Here is a 17,171-nt window from a genome sequence, read left to right on the forward strand (position 1 = left end):
AATAAATAAATAAAATGTATCAATCGTCATTTTCTGCTGCATTGATGGGTTTCTGCTCCCAACCGCAAATTCTCTGTGTGCCAGAAGTCCAGTTGTGAATTCACTGTTTCCTTTGGCACATGGGCTTTAAACTTGGCACTCGCTTGTTGTTTGGCATACTGTCGGTGTTTACCATCCGCTCGCAGGGCTGCCCGTCAGCGAGCGAGCAGTCACGGTGAGCCACGCCTATTGTCCATGTGCTTCATCCTCCAATCTCTTCATCCCTCCGCACCACGCGCCCCGTATTTTGCATAAAATGTGTATCAGTAGGGCAGCGCTCTCCCCGGCACATGCAGAGCGCACATGTAGCGTGGCTTTACTGAACCCATACCACGGTCGAATAAGCGCATCAAACTCCCCTCAGCTCCAGGTCCCCGCCAATGAAAATGCACAAAAGCGTGAAGGAGAGAGAGGGAGAGAAAGGACTCCGCGAGATACAAAGAGTGCGCCAAGTCCCGCACAAACAGACACACAACACAAGTTGAGCGGACGGAAAGGCGGTCACATTTCCTACTCACCTGCAAACGTGATTGATGTGGGTGTGTGTATCAGTGGGTGTGTATGTCATGCCTGACACTCGCGGATTTGCTGACTGTACTTTCTTGGAATTCATGAGAAGCGATTAGTCTTCGCTCGTGCAGCATCACACAGCCAGTATCCAGAGCGCAGCAGACATCCAGGTATCTCCGAGTGCCTCTGCCACACCAGACTTGAGCACTGACTGACAGAGACACCGCTCTCTACTACTCTTCACTGGGAACAACTTCACGTGCGCTGGACACTTTTCCATCACCGCTTCGCAGCTTTGCGCTCCATGGAGCAGGTGTTTTCCGCAAGGCTTTTTCTTGACTTTCTCACCTGTCTTCAAAAGACTTTTGCTCCAGAATAGTGACATTCACGGACGACTACTTTCAAGTCTGATCAGAGGCATCGACATCAACAAGAGACATGGATCACAGTCCTGGTAAGACCTTATTTAGACATTTTAAGAGTTATGCTCAGGATTCAGTCAGGATGGATTAACAGTCATTGTGTAGCTGATTTCATTGTGTTGCCAACAATCAACTATTAAGCTGTCTGACTCAACCTAAAAAATATATATGTATATAATAGCAATAATAAATATGAAATGAGAATGTAATTTAAATGTGATGGCTTACATCTCTGGATATTATAACGTAAAATGGCATTTCTATTATTCATTTTTTGATTGTGTAAAACCCTTGAATCTTAAATGTGCATAATCGGCATTTTCCAGTTTTATATTTTCTGCATGCAAGTTTTTGACTGAGCTGAGTGATTTGTGTTGGTTTGCCACATGTTTTTGACAGTGAGCTTAAGCTTAACCTGGAAGGTATTAAATCACCTCAGCTTGTTTCTAAGTTCAGTACAAGTTTGGTGCAAAAGTGCGACTTTACGCACACTTGTCAACAAGTTTCCGCGCTGCGTTCAAATGCCCAAATGGCAGCTTCCACGCCATATGGCCGGAGTGAGTCAGGTCATTTCCTGCTTTCTGTCCATGAAAACAAACTCACGTGGAGCTTCAGCACACTCACTGTAATCAAAAGGTATCAGAGCCAGAAGTCAAAACACGCACTACCACCTGGAGAGGAAAAAACAAAGCAATTCAAGCGAAAAGGGCGTGTTTGTTTTCTTTATCGCCTCAGCGTCCGCAGTATAAAAGTTGATAACTGCACGACTTCCATCCGTTGAGTGGCATTAGGGAGGCGTTCCCCCGAGGTCAGCCAGAGGTGCACATGCATGCTTTCCTCTCCTAATTGACGGTGAATCATTTACAACAGCGACGGTCACGTTCCAGCACAGGTGATGCCTGCACCCTGTGCTCTGTCAACATGTTGCACTAATCTGATAGCGGCGACACTAAACCCTCTCATCGGGTCATGACTTTCTATTTGTGTTGATAAAGTGGGCCAGTTTTTTTTTTTTTTAACGGGACACGAGAGTCAGTTTAAAGAGTAATCACAGATAATGGCTGTAGTATTAGTGAAGAGATAAAAGATGAAGGCTGCGTGCTGGGCTTCCCGCTTGGTGTTTTATTGATGTTTTGGAGGAAGTTGGCAAGAAAGCAATTTCAAGTGTTTCCCATAAGTAGTTGTTTAGTTTTATATTTTACAGTTGATAATTGTTTATTTCAACTTTTCTTTGCCTTTTGTTTTCTTCCTCTCATCGACCCTAAATGGAAGTGACCACCTCCTACTGGGTTCACTGGCTTTTTTTATGTTTCAATAACGTTATTGGAATCCATATGACTGGATTCAACTCACAAGTTCAGTGTAGTGATTTAGACAAAGCTCATAAACATCATCATAACCTGGCCAGAAATATGGTTGCAGAGTATCGTGGGCTGCAGGGCTCATAAAGTCCAACAGATAGATGAGAATGGGTGTGTGGACGTGCTTTACTCATGGTGTGGGGACATGTTGTGAATCTGTTTGCTGAGAGCCATTGTGGGGACCTTCTTATAGGGACAAAGTCCCCATGAAGAAAATCATTGATGTTTTACATTTAAGACTTGCTCAAGGTTGGGAAAAGGTTAGACTTGGAGTTAGACAAGTAGTGGTTATTGTTATGATTAGGGTGAGGCTCCAGGAAATGAATCTAAGTCAATGTAATGTCTCCAAAGGTGATGTGATGTTTTGACACAGAGTCCCCATTTCACCTGCAATGACAACATGTTTGGGTTGCATGAAATACAGAGGTCAACCAAAACAGTATTGTAGTATTTGATTAATATGATGGCATGTATTATATGTCATAATGTAAAAAGTAGTCCCACATTTTACATAGACAATCAGTGTCTAACTGTGCTTCCTCATCATGCTAATTATTTCACACACATTTTGCAATATGCAAATCAATATTTTCACTGTGAGACCTGACCTTGACACCAAAATATATGTGCCAAGTTGCATCCTAACTAGCCTACACTTGCTCTCACATTAATACCTCACAACATGCCCCTGGTGGAGGATTTCTGTATTGTTCTTCATTGCAATTTTTTGCCAACATTAAAGTTCACAACATCATCCATAATAAAACATGTGCTAGGTCATGTAGCAAGCCAACAACATTAGTTTCAAAGCTGCTAAAATGATCAAATCCATTTAAAAATTAAAAGTTATTCCACATTCAAAACTCAAACAGTATCCCCAAAATATATTTTCTATATTAAATTAGAGTGGCACTGAGGAGAGCGCATACCTCCGCCAAGGCTCAACAGTCCCCTTTTGTGTTCACTCACAGATAAAATCCACCAAAATATGCCTGTGTAAACCTGCTGACAAACCAACCAACACACTAATACAGATGAAAACATAAGAATGTATCCCAAAACCAGACCTTTGAATCCACAAAAATAAGACTGTGTCTTTCTCAGGACATAAAATCAGGACTTACTCACATCACGGAGTCTCTGAATGGGTCAAAGAGAGTGATACAACCAAGAAAACAGGGTTTTTTTGTACATTAAACATGAAACTCATCTAAAATCCCATAAATACGACAGATATTCCTCACAACATAAACTTGGGTTTGCACATAACACTGACTGAGGGATGCCATGCTTAAGGTACTTTATGAGTATTACAGCCCTATTTTATCGTAAGGAATTCTAATATATATATATATATACTACTCAGAATTAGTTTAAAATATTGGGAAAATCTTAGTGTTTTACTTGATTGTGTGACGTATTGGAATGTGTGACTTTTATTGCACATCCACGCACATTCATATGTGTCTGTCTGTCTGGACTGAATATTTTGGGAAATGATGATGAAATATTCCTAAGTAAAGATCTGATATCATTCCTTTAGGGGTCATTGTAAGTGGTAATAACACTTGGTAAAATGGGGTAAAACAGTATACCGTCATATTTTTATGGGACGGTTAAATCACAAACAGTCGCGAGCTAAACAACACACAAGATCCCACTGTTTCTAAACCGGGTGCAGCACTTCGCTGACGGTGCTGCTGGTGGTGCACAGTCAGACCACCCCGCTGCACAACATGCTGCTCTATTTAATTTGGCTCTTTAATTATAAGCCCCTGGCGGACTGCAGGAGCTCTGGCTTCTGGCTGGAGCGCAGCTTCATGTCTTCCCAGTGAAAGCTCCATCAAAAGCCTCCTCACGTGGCTTCCCTCGCAGAGCCGCGTGCGACGCGTGAGATATAGCTGGGCCCTCCTCCCGCCTCCCGCCGCTTCCCCGCTCTCACGGACGCTTCACTGTTGATGCCGCCTGCGGTGCTGGTGAGGGAGAGCCTGGTCAGTGGGTCAGCGATTCCGTGCATTAACTTTCTCTCTCTCTCTCTCTCTCTCTCGCTTTCTCTCGTCACGTTTTCCCGCCTCATGCGCCTCTTGCCTGTACTGAAAGCATTTTCCCTGTCGTTTGAATCACAGACCACGCGGTGTGTTTTCAGACGCTGACTCGAGCTTGACTCTGCAACATCTGTCCCCAACTGGTCGCTTCGGGGCACACATATCCGCTTAGGGTGTGTGCCTGTGCGTGTGTGCGTGTATCAGCTGGAACGTGACTCCGCTGTTAAACATCTCCTCTCATCCTGAGCTCTACAAACGATGCTGAAACAGATAGCGGATTAAAAACATGGATCTGTGTTTCTGATAGCACGGCACGACCCCTGAAACGGATGTTTTCTTTTTTTAAATTCATGTTTGCGTGCCAGATGTTAAGCACTTTTAGCCCAGGGTATAAATCACATTCTGGTGCTTATGAATTACTGTGATAAGACAGAGTACAGGCACTCCTGATAGAGATCGTGTGTGCTGCAGCATCAGTTTGAAGAGGTACTAGAGGCACAAAGACACAATTCTATCAAGCTTCTGTGATATTGACCTACTTACCACAAGCCGGAGTTGATGAAGTCTACCGCAAAGACCCAAGTAGCACTTACAGATGGACCATGATCAGGAGCTCACAATGACTCTTTTTATTAGCCTTCAAAATGTTACACTGCAGCATTATTAACACTGCATTGCTCTCAGGAAGCAAGCCACAGTCAGTGTTTATGAACTACACCACGGTGGCAAACAGGAAAAAAAGACACCGGTCACCTTGGCTGTAGGCTATCTGTGGCTGTCTGTGCATGTCCTGCATTGTGAGACGAGCCAGTGAAAGTTAAGAGATAAAGGACAAGAGAGAAACAGAGAGGAGAGGAGCTGCTTTGCCTGAGAGCTGCTCACGTTTCCCTGCCTGCCTCCAGTCCCGGGCAGATTAATGCTTGCACGGGTAGTTTTAAGATGGGGACTGTGAGGAAGGAATTTCATGTATTGGCCTACATATTTCCCCCCACAGCAGCTCATTTTAAAAGCTGATTGATTTTACAGACTCCTGATAATAAGAATCAGAACAACAATGTTGCCCGTCACGTGGTCAGTTGATTGGTGGTTCCATTGAACCTCCTGCAATGTTTGTTGTTACAAATATAGAAAAACAACACTATTATATGGTGTTTTCTTCCTTTGACCACACCTGGCAATATAACAATACATGTAATCTAATCTAAATCTGTTTCGAGGAAGTCTGCAGTGTTTATATTTAGTTTTTTTAATAGCCTTCCTGCTATGACACATGTAGGTGGCAGGTGACATTTATTAGTATCCCTCCACAGCTACTTGAAAACAGACAGTAAAGTGGATTGTTAATTGACAGGGTTTACAGCACAGTGGCTTTCGGGGTCATTCATAAACACTCACTGTACATGTGAGTCTTCAGCTGGACATGCAATGTGTTTGGGTGGAGTGGAGGGGTTGGGCCACGCTTGACAGTCTGCTCAGGAGGAGGTGAGGCTCAGGCCTGCATCTGCTCTACTCTGTCTATCATGGCTCTGGCATGAGTCAACAAACCGCCAACACGTGCTGGTTGAGGGATTATCAAAACATTTGCTCTAAAACAAATACCTTGTGCAGCAGAGGGCAACACGCAGCAGCAGCAGCACAGGGACTGGCCTACTGCACTCACACATGATTTCCATATACAACGCTGCTGACTTGCATTTGTTGGAAATGATGTGACAGTCTGTAGTTTCTCAGTTGACATGTGCAAGCCAATCAGGGCTTAAGTTTGAAATTGGACCCATATATGTCTGAGTATTCAGCTAAATTCGCATCCCTCCTGGACTCTACTGTACACTTCCATGACTGGAGTCCAGGTCGTGCAGTTGATGCTTTCCCTTTAGCAAAAACGTGACTCACATTCTCCGACTGTTTGTCGCGCATGACCAGCAGCAGCTGAGACTCGGTGCCATCTCACGCCCGGGGAGCTTCCCGGTCATGTTTGTAAACACACGTCCGACTTCGGATTGTTGTATATATCAACACGAGACTGCGGGATTTGGTTCGGGCAGTAACCGTGTCAGGAGTCCATGCATGTGAGGCGGCGGTCAGGTGTCGTGCTGTTCGCTGGCGCTGGGCACGGTGCCAGGGGAGCGCGGCTATTATTGGAGCGGAGGAGGCAGCAGACCCCGCAGACACGTGAGGCCGTGTCTCAGCTCATCCACAACGCATGACTACAAGTGCGAGAGAGACCGAGAGGGAGAGGGAGAGGGAGGGGTGGGGATTGCGAGGGAAGCGAAACTTAAGAAACAACCACAGCTGAGCGACAAAATCCTTCCATATATTTGCACGGCACCAGATAAATATTGCAGTGGCATGACGCGGGGATTATTAACACATAAGTCGCGTTTCGTCGAGGCTTCTAGCGGAAGCCTGCCTGCTTTGTTGCTGTGCTACCAGCAGTATTTTTAGCGCCCACTTTGTCCGCTTGAGCGCACCATTACGCACATTACGCTCAGGATGAGGCAACGACGCTGCAAATTCTCAGAGCTGTTCACTGCTGCCCAGAGGTCGTGCAACATTACATCACATCACATTCAAAAGTTGTACAGCAGCAGAATGTTTTGGGGTTTTTTTGTCCACGGAAATATGGACTGCCACTTTAAAGTTATGACATTTATAATTCTGCATGTTTGGCATACAGAAATAAATGCCACGTCTGAGGAGCATGAACTTGAACCACCTAGATCCAAGCTCTCCGCTCACAGCTCTCCCCTCCATTCTTTCTCTTCTCTGCAGGAGGTGGAGTCATCCTATATGCAGGGTCCTCCGGAAGTTCAAGCCCGAGTCCAGGTAGCCCCTCCAGTGGCTACCAGACACAGTCCCCGTCTTCACACTCCCAGCCCTCCTCTCCAGAGGAGGTTACCTTCACAGAGATCGGGCCATTTAAACAGCGGGCCAGTGGTTGCACCACCCCATCCTCCAAACTGGTGTTCCAGTTCCCAGAGGTCTACAGTAACCCCTCAGCAGCAGCAGCCACTCCACAGCATACCTATGCACACCCCATCGCAGGAAAGAGGCCATGCGGGTTCACGGGAACTTTCACAAGTTAGTGCTTCCTCACTATCCTGCTTTGCTGCAGGCAAATTGTGCATGATCAAGATTTTTACCTCAGTCTAAGTTTTTGCAGTATATCTAACTTTCTGTTTATCCTTTTTCAGAGACGGGTGGAATGGTCCTGCTTTGCAAAGTCTGTGGGGACATCGCATCTGGTTTCCACTATGGAGTACATGCATGTGAGGGTTGCAAGGTAAGCTGAGTCGGTGCCGGGAATCAAATACCCCCAAAAATGTTATTCCAGTGAAAAAGAGTAAATTCATGCATTGATAGCTGATCCAAATTATGATTGATGTTAGTGATCAGAATCTACAAAATAAAATGGATCTGCCAGTAATCTTGTCAATGCAGAGGTGAAAATTGCGTGCAGGAATTTACTCTTTTTCCTTGGTTGCCCTGATCAGGAAAAAACAGGTAAATTAATGTGGCATGATTCCACCTTGTGTGGCTTTTGGTGCACCAGTTTCATGTTTTTTTGTTTGCTTGTTTCAGGGTTTTTTCCGCCGCAGCATCCAGCAGAACATCAACTACAAGATGTGTGTGAAGAACGAGAACTGTCTGATCATGCGCATGAACCGAAACCGGTGCCAGCATTGCCGCTTCAAGAAATGCCTCTCTGTTGGCATGTCAAGAGATGGTGAGACATCCTGACACATTTTTATGTAGAGAGAGAGACCCTCATGCAGTTCTGCCAGAATGCCACAGTGCTCTGATTAGCCAAAGCAGCAGGGAAATGGGCAGCCCGAAAGCGGCACAGCGCTGATATGTAGGTCTGTGTGAAAAATGTAATGCGGAAAGTCTTTTGAGGTCATCGTGCCAGTAGCTCAGCCACTCACTTTATCAGCAGACCTGCACCTGCCTTGCCCTTCTACCCTGTCACCGCATTGCCAAAGATTTCCATCTGGCCTTGCACCACTCTTAAGTTTCTAAGTGTCTTTCTCCTGCCCTTTACAGCATCCTCCCACAACACTCTTACCTCGATGCTCTCATTCAGCACGGCCCCTCCTCCTCCTCCATGTACCCACCATGTTCCCTCAGCTCTCTTACATCTCCCCCTCAGACAATGATTTATGAGAAGAGGAGCCTTCGAGTCCCCGAAGCTATCTATCATCTCGAAAACTGCAGCAAACACAAGAATTATTTTAGGAAATTGGAACAGGGTCAACTTGATTACCTTGTGTATGCCCATAGAACATCTCACTGCAATTAATGAGGGAAAGGGCAACAATTAAGCAAAGGATGCAGAAAACAGCCATCCGTTGTGACAGAATTTATCAGGTGTGACTCTCACATCACCTCGTTTTAGCTCTGATAGCTGTACATTGATTGATCACCTATCATCACGGATTAAGAAAAACAGCTGGGCTGACCTAGAAAAACAATACAGACTTGGGCTTATAGTGTACTCATACATCATGACCTACTTGGTGTAGTTTGCCTGCCGTCTTCCTCTCAGTATGGTTTCTGCTTATCTCCACCCTCCAGTACCCCGCATTGCCTAATCTAGTACAGAGGTTAGTGTTATTTCTGCATGTGCTCGACACTTCTGGTGCAAAAAGAAAATAGGGTGGCAAAATACGTCTCAATAAGTGAACAAAGAGTCAGGTCGACCCTCTCAGAGGAGATTTTCGAAATGCGTCAAGTACCACAACCTAGAAACCCCTTTTTGCTCTGTTTCAACCATTACAAAAACAGGAAAACCGCAGGCAACTGCCGGCAGCCCACAATAAATAGTACAGCCTGATTTCACACCAGGCAGCTGTGTAACCCTGGCGCTTCAATACAGGCAAATATTTCAGTCCGTTGGAATGATGGCAGTCTTTTCTGCCTCAAACCAGAGCATCTTATTTAGAGCTCACTAGTCTGCATTTGCTTCTTTTTCACCATGATGAAAGGGATTAATCTCATGCCACATTATTGGCCCCATCCTCATCAAAGGATACTGCAGGCAATAACAGATTACTGTATATTCAGTAAACATAACAATATTTACTTTGCATATTGATAAGTAAATCATAAATCATCAAGTAAATCATCTCACTTGACCCAACAAAGAGTCATTATGTTTTATGTAAATTTCTTATGTTTTACACATAAGAATAATGGTGCATCATCTGAAATATATTATAGCTGCTATTCAGATTTTCTTCTTGAGTAACCTTTACTTGCAAAAGTCTTTGAAGCTGTACCAGTTTCGACTTTTATGCCTTATCTAACTCCACCTTGCATGTGCACACGCCTCCCACGCACACAGACGCAGACTCTCACTTTCCATGTAACACCGTCTGTCACATCAGTCCTCCTCACGCTCCCCCTACTGTCTTCTCAACTCATCTCTGTGCTTCGAGCACACCTCTCTCATCCTTCTGCCTCTCACGAGCTCAGTGCCAGTGACATCACGCTCACGTTGCCCCACTGCCCTACTTACAAACGGAGGGAGCGGGAGCGGAAGGAGACAGGGGTGGATAGAGGAGAGGATGAGGCAGATGGTAGCAGGGGGTCTATAAATAGCCTCTCCAGCTGATGGTTACTGTGGGAAGGGGGATGGGGATACGGGTGAGGAGGACAGGAAAGTTTTCATCTTATAACTTAGATGATGCTCCTTGAAATCCTTCGACCCTTTCGGGAGGTTTCGTGCTTGTTACATGTGTGTATACGACGGTAGTTGTCTCATCATGCTTAGCTTTAATGTACAGCCAGCATAAGTTACCCGTCCTGTGAGGCGGCATGCACCTGACTCTTGATCTTAAAGAAATTAATTTGTCTTGGTTGTCTTGATTTCTTATATCTTTCAGAGAGTCATATCCCAGCTAAAAATTAATAAAACACAGGACATGTCTTGCGTAAATGTCCATGTTGCTGATCTGTCCATCCTGTGTCTTCCCTAGCTGTGCGCTTTGGCCGCATCCCTAAGAGAGAGAAGCAGCGACTTCTGGACGAGATGCAGAGCTACATGAACAGCCTAAATGAGTCGGCTGCCATCGAAATGGACTCCCTGCCTGTGAGGGACTCTCCCCCGAGCATGGATGAAGGCAACTCAAAAGAGGCCATCGGGGCCATCTCCAGAGCGTACCGTGACATCTTCACAAGCAGCAGCCAGGAGAGACCAGCCAAGAGGGCAAACATTACCATCACCACTAACAACAACAACAACACAACACACTTTTCTCAGGATGCCAGTTTTCAACAAGTCTCTCACCCCACCTCCGCCCAGAGTTATCAGTCCTGTCCTGTTGCCACTCATTGCCCGGTTGCCCCCAATGACAACCAACATACATTCCAAAATGTGGACAACAATCGCTATACCTACCTAGTGTCAGCTAATCAGAATCATGATCAGTCCAACAATACAACACGTCAGGGCTCTGCCAACCACAACAGTGTTCGCACTGCAGGAAGTACCCAAAATCAGCCCTCCTGCCCATGGAAATTGGCTCCAGGAGCTAAAGTGCTGGTAAGAACAGTAAGCAAATTATAGCAAAACTTCTTTAATATGTTTTACCTGGCAAACAACTAATGATTCTATGTCTTTTGTCTTCTCAGGCCTGTCCTCTCAATGCGTGGCCCGTATCAGGGGCAGAGCGCACAAGTCAGGAGATTTGGGAGTCCTTCTCTCAGTGTTTCACTCCTGCTGTCAAGGAGGTGGTAGAGTTTGCCAAGGGCATCCCAGGATTCCAAGAGCTTAGCCAACAAGACCAGGTCATGCTGCTCAAATCAGGCACCTTCCAGGTAATTTCACATTTTAAAAGATTTATTTTGCTTTTCAGTGACTCCTTCTATGTGTACTATTGTATTGTCGGTGTAAGTATTTGTCTCAAATTCTCTTTGTTTCCTTGTGTGTTTAGGTTCTGATGGTCAGATTCTGCACCTTGTTCAATGCTGAGGAGCGCACAGTGACTTTCCTGAATGGACAAACCTACCCCCTGTCCACCCTGCGGACCTTGGGCATGGGCTCTCTGCTGGACGCAATGTTCGAGTTCAGTGAGAAACTAGGCTCCCTTCGGCTGGAGCCTGATGAGATGGCCCTCTTCATGGCTGTGGTGCTGGTCTCTGCAGGTGAGAGAGCGCCACTACTTAGTGACAAAAGCTGCAGATTAGTGACACTTTGTTAATGAACCAAAAATGTACCAGCCACTCACACTCACATTCTCTGTGCTCCTCAGACCGTTCTGGCATCTCCGACATGCGGGCTGTGGAGCAGCTACAGGAGGGTCTGATCCGTGCCTTGCGGTCACTGATCACCCGCCGTCGCCCGGATGACTCCGCCCTCTTCCCCAAGCTCCTCCTGCGCCTGCCGGACCTGCGCACTCTCAACAATATGCACTCTGACAAACTGTTGGCCTTTCGCATCGACCCTTGAGTGGACCGCTTACTTGCCAAGCACAGATACATGAACTGTTATGCACAAAAATATACAACACACAACCACACACACACACACACACACACACACACACACACACACACACACAGATATTATCTTCCAAGGGCAGGGCTTCCTTGAAAATTGAGGAAGATGGAATTGTGCAATCTGATGAGTATTGTTCAAAAGGGTAAATGAGTGCAGTGGCGAACACATTTTTGATCCGTTATTGACCTTCATGCAATGTTTTAGGATAAATAAACATACACATACAAACTCATGTATACACATTAACCTCAGCAGCTCTTAAGAGACATTGTTCCATTAAAAAAAACAAAATAAATTAACGTGTAGAGTTACTATTATCCTTTTGGACAAATCATTTGTGCTATCTTTCATTTTATCCAGTGTACTTAAGATCTAAAGCCAGTTCACTTCTCTTTATTCCTTTACTCGTACAGTGTCACAGGCCATGACTAAGCAGCAGCTGAAAGACGGATATTGTAGCTCCAAACCGTTATTACTTAGGGACCATAAGTGATGATTGACTATATGTCAGTTTGTGTTTAAGAGAAAGGGAACCTGTATATAAAACATAGCAAAATCTGAACTATTAAGGTAATTGTGTATCATTGTTGTTTCACCATCATACCATCTGTATCAGTACTGGAATGAGACCACTATGTTGATGTGTCACTTGTACACAGTAGGATGAATTCTGTCTCAATATTTTTGACTGATCTTCCAGAACACATTTGGCACACCTTGGGTTTAAATATGCCAACTTTGTGAGTTAAAGGCATTTAAAATATTTTTTACAAAAACATTGTGTCTATAACGTATCACATCTGGACTGATGGAGACGCTCCATGCATGTTGGGTTTTGTAGTTCCTTTGTTTATTTTTGTTGCTGTAAATATTATGTTACCCCAATGTCTATGTATCAATGACTGAACTTACATGATGGATCGGACAGTTGAGTTCGGTGTAAAGAAGAATGTATTGACCTTCCTGTAATAGGTGGGGGTTTGGCCATGCCAAGGGGGCTTTGCACAGGAGGATATAAAGTTGGGATTCTCAGATGGTTTAGACACACTTCCTGCTATCAGATGATGTAACCAACCAGCATAATCCCTGAAATCACCAGCACTCACTCCACACGCACCCTTCCTCTACCCCCAATGTTTGTCATACAAACACAAGAGATATTTTTGGGTGAGAGTTCCTATTTGATTGGTCCTCTCACTGTTTGCTTGTTTGATTAAGGCTGATTAAGGACATCTTGTACATTTTGTAAATCTTTGTTCCTATATAGAAATTATATAAAGTTCAAATTATGTATTACGCTGCTTGTGTGTTGTTCTTTTGTGTCCATTTGGGCAAAATGCAGTAAGAGAGATGTGCCAAGTCGTTAGGACTGTATGGATCTCAGACATGAGTAACACAATGTACATTGGCAAATCTGAATAAAGTTAGCTAACACCAGTGTTCTAAAAAGTACCCAAAAGTCATACTTGAGTAAAAGTAAAGGTATCGTGTTAAAATATGACTTATTACTAAAAGTGAAAGTAATCTATACCAATAGAGGGGCAACTTACTGTAGGTGAAAGTCTTAAAGTATCTGATATTAAATTTACCTAAGTATCAAGTTATTTTTTTTTTTGGCATCAAAAGTACAAGTAAAAGTAAATAATAGGCTACATATATTTACCGACTGACCGATAACCACCAGGACGATTACTGATTCTGGTGTTTTTCGTATTATCAGAATGTCTGTTTTTATAATCTGATAATCAATCAAATAAATTAAATGCTTTCTGTTATCTGAAATTAACTGTAGTGGGTAAATGTAGTGAGTAAAAAGTAGGCAACAAATATTATATAACTATAAAGTAGCAGAAAATGGTAACCTTCAAGTATTGTACCTCAAAAGTACATTTACTTGAGTACATTTACTTAGTTACATTCCATCACTGGATAACATAGGTTATTGGTGATTGAAATCATAACAGTGTTGCATAAAGTAACTTAAATTCATACTTTAGTAAAATAAGGATAATGTGTAGCAGTATTACTTTGGTAAAAGTCAACCAAAAGTCTTAAAGTATCTGAAATGAAATGTAAGTATCATAATAATATAATTATATCGTAATTATAGGTCATACAATGGATGAAGTGAGTAGAAAGTACGCTATTTGGCTCCAAAATGAAGTGAAGTGGAAGTTTAAAGTAGCAGAATATGGAAATACTCAGCTATGGTACAAGTACCCTTAAAATTGTACTTACATTCCGCCTGCATCACGTCAGTCTGGGCGCCTATCAGAAGACATGGAAATATTACAAACTTAAAGCATTGTTCAAGAACTTTCTTTCAATGACAAATTCTTAAAAGACATAACCTCCAACCTTAAGAAAGAATTGGCTCTTCTAGAAACTTGCAACACGGGATGTCTGGAAACGTGAGAGCTTTTTCTACAACCCTCTGAAAATCAAAAACAACGCACGGACACCATCTGGTGGGGAAATAACGGATCCCGGAACCCGGATCCCGGAAGTGTATGGTCAGTTTCCTACTAAAGGCACACTTGCCTAGCATACATCTTACACCATCACTTATTTATGTTTTATTTTTCACTTTTGTGCGTCGTGTAAGTAATATGGGACGGCTGTCAAGCGGCACGGTAAGACATATCACATAGTATCACAAAGTACAGGGAAAAACGTATGATAATAGGAAAGAGACGGAAGTTAAAATGTGTTTACCTTAATGGTTAGCTTCTAGGCTAGCGTTGGCTAAGTAACAGTGTAATTCAGGTGGTTTTCAGCGTATCTGTCACGTATTTACGTAAACTAAACTAAATTGTCGCTAACGGAGTTTTCCGTCAGTTGTGCTGGTAACGTTACTGCCGTTTTTATTAATAACGTTACACATCTAAAAGTAAAAGCTTATCAGCCAAGTTTGTAACGAATAAACATGGCGAATTGCTACCTATATGAATTGATTCAGTTGTAAAAGCTCTTCTCTCTGTACTTGTTCACCTTGTCCACAGGTGTTGAGAAATCAAAAGAGAAGAGTGCAAAACGCTCCAGGACCTCAGCTTTGACCTCAAGTGGATGCAGTTTATCACACCATGTTGGTGACAGCATATCTTGCCATCATTTTCCTGCTTGCCCTGTGTGCTGGCCTCGAACTCACAGCACGCCGCCTCACCCCACCTCAGTCCACACCAACTGCTGTAGCCAACCCTGTTTTCCGTCGCTTCCAGAGTATATTTCTCCGGGCATACCTTTTGGCTTTGTGGGCAGACTGGCTCCAGGGTCCTTACCTCTACAAACTGTACCGCCACTACAGCTTCCTGGAATCCCAAATAGCAATCTTATATGTGTGTGGGCTAGCCTCCTGTGTTCTGTTTGCTCCTTTTTCAGGCTGGCTTCCTCAAGTCTTGGGCCGCAGACAGACGTGTCTTCTCTTCTGCCTGTCCTACTCCGCTTGTTGTCTCACCAAGCTGTCCAGAGACTACTTTGTTTTGATTGTGGGCCGGATCCTGGGGGGCCTGTCCACATCCCTGCTCACCACAACATTTGAAGCCTGGTATGTGCACCGCCATGTAGAAGTCCACGATTTTCCCAGGGAGTGGATCCCAAGCACCTTCACTAAAGTCGCCACCTGGAACCATGGGCTTGCTGTGGGAGCAGGGTTGGTGGCTAACTTGCTGGCTGAATGGCTCCACCTGGGGCCGGTGGCTCCATTTCTCCTAGCTGTCCCTTGCCTGGCATGCTGTGGCTGGGTGGTGCTAACAGACTGGGGTAAAGAAGAGACTGAAGAAGCTCCTGAAGGAGACAAACAAACACTGATTCTTGGGACTTCAAATGGTGGTGTGACCCGTTTGTCTGCGAGGGCCCGGTTCTCACGCAGCTGCCATGATGGGTTGCGCTGCTTACTCTCAGACAAGAGAGTCATGCTCCTGGGTGGCGTGCAGGCTTTGTTTGAAAGTGTCCTCTACATTTTTGTTTTCCTCTGGACCCCGGTACTGGACCCCCATGGATCCCCTTTGGGAATCGTGTTCTCTTGTCTGATGGCTGCCAGCATGGCTGGCTCCTTGCTGTACCGCCTAGCCACCTCCACGCGCTACCGGCTACAGCCCGGTCATGTTCTCTGCCTGGCTGTGCTGATGGCTTTCTTCTCCCTCTTCATGCTGACCTTCTCCACCGCCCCAGGCCAGCCTAGACCTCATGAATCCTTTCTGGCCTTTCTGTTGCTGGAGCTGGCCTGCGGCCTCTACTTCCCTGCAGTCAGCTTTCTCCAGGGCAGGGTGATCCCAGAGGAGAAGAGGGCTGGTGTGCTGGCCTGGTTCCGGCTTCCTCTGCACCTGCTGGCCTGCCTAGGGTTGCTGGCACTTCATGGGGAGATGTCAGGAACAGGTGGAGGGGAGGCTGGCAGCGGCACCAGACACATGTTTGGAGGATGTGCACTCATGATGCTGGCAGCTTTGATGGCAGTAGTCAGTCTGTTCACTCTGGGCAGAAATGACACAGACCTGAGAATTGAAGGAGCCAGAGGAGAGGGGGAGATGTACTGAGGACACAGAACATATATCCATTCATGTAGAATCCTTTTATGTTCCACTGAAGTAGTCATAATTCTACATTTTGCCAAATGTATTGGTGAAGGAAATGTTTGTCCAAAGGGGATGCTTTGTTATATTTAAATTGAACTTCCATTTTTGTCTGTAACATCTACCTTCATTTGTCAAGTGAATGTGAAGCTTTTAAGCCATGTCCAAAACTGTATCATTCCATTCACCATTCCAGATAGGAGGTTGTTGCCTCCTTGTGTCCACATATAGGGAGATGGAATGATGTGTTTGACAGGACATCATTAATATCACTTGTCATTGTCCCATGAGGATCTGTAATGTAGTCGGTCCATTATACCTTAACAAACAAATAGAAAAGATGTGAGCTTGGGGTGCTCCACCAGTATCCAAAGAAAAAGTCATGACTAACATGTAGAGCAGAATCTGAATGTCAGTTTTCACATTGCTTCTTCTTCTTTTCCAGCGTCTGTGTATTTTTATTGGAAAGAGCAATCAGTAGGTCACTTTTACTTTGAATGCATTTTCTGCACTTGTATACAGGAGAATTTCTCTGTATTGTCTACATATTTCTCTGTTCTTAACACTTTCAAATAAAAGTGTACATATTGTACATAAGTCATATTTATTTGTCTTGTGTTATCAGCATTTCTGTTTTATGGAACATTGTTTTTATGTGGTAAACAAATTTCCCCATTTGTGGGACAATACAGGAACAGTGATTCTGATTCTGATAATTTAGTAGT

The 17,171-nt window shown here is 44.3% G+C and overlaps 2 protein-coding genes across 2 annotated transcripts; both read left to right on the plus strand.

Annotated features, from left to right (window-relative positions):
- Positions 1-306: 306 nt before the first annotated feature.
- On the plus strand, positions 307-13,174 carry nr1d4a (nuclear receptor subfamily 1, group D, member 4a). Its single transcript, XM_030422429.1, has 8 exons — positions 307-1,003; positions 7,150-7,458; positions 7,572-7,660; positions 7,960-8,104; positions 10,356-10,921; positions 11,011-11,196; positions 11,313-11,523; positions 11,631-13,174. Exons 1-8 carry the CDS (start codon positions 988-990, stop codon positions 11,825-11,827), a joined length of 1,719 nt encoding a protein of 572 aa, XP_030278289.1. The 5' UTR covers positions 307-987; the 3' UTR covers positions 11,828-13,174.
- Positions 13,175-14,365: 1,191 nt separating this feature from the next.
- On the plus strand, positions 14,366-17,049 carry mfsd5 (major facilitator superfamily domain containing 5). The gene is made up of 2 exons (XM_030424490.1): positions 14,366-14,511; positions 14,881-17,049. The coding sequence occupies exon 2, from the start codon at positions 14,962-14,964 to the stop codon at positions 16,408-16,410; it is 1,449 nt and encodes a 482-aa protein (XP_030280350.1). The 5' UTR covers positions 14,366-14,511; positions 14,881-14,961; the 3' UTR covers positions 16,411-17,049.
- Positions 17,050-17,171: the final 122 nt, after the last annotated feature.

Source organism: Sparus aurata, chromosome 7, assembly GCF_900880675.1.
Source record: "Sparus aurata chromosome 7, fSpaAur1.1, whole genome shotgun sequence".
Lineage (NCBI taxonomy): Eukaryota > Metazoa > Chordata > Actinopteri > Spariformes > Sparidae > Sparus > Sparus aurata.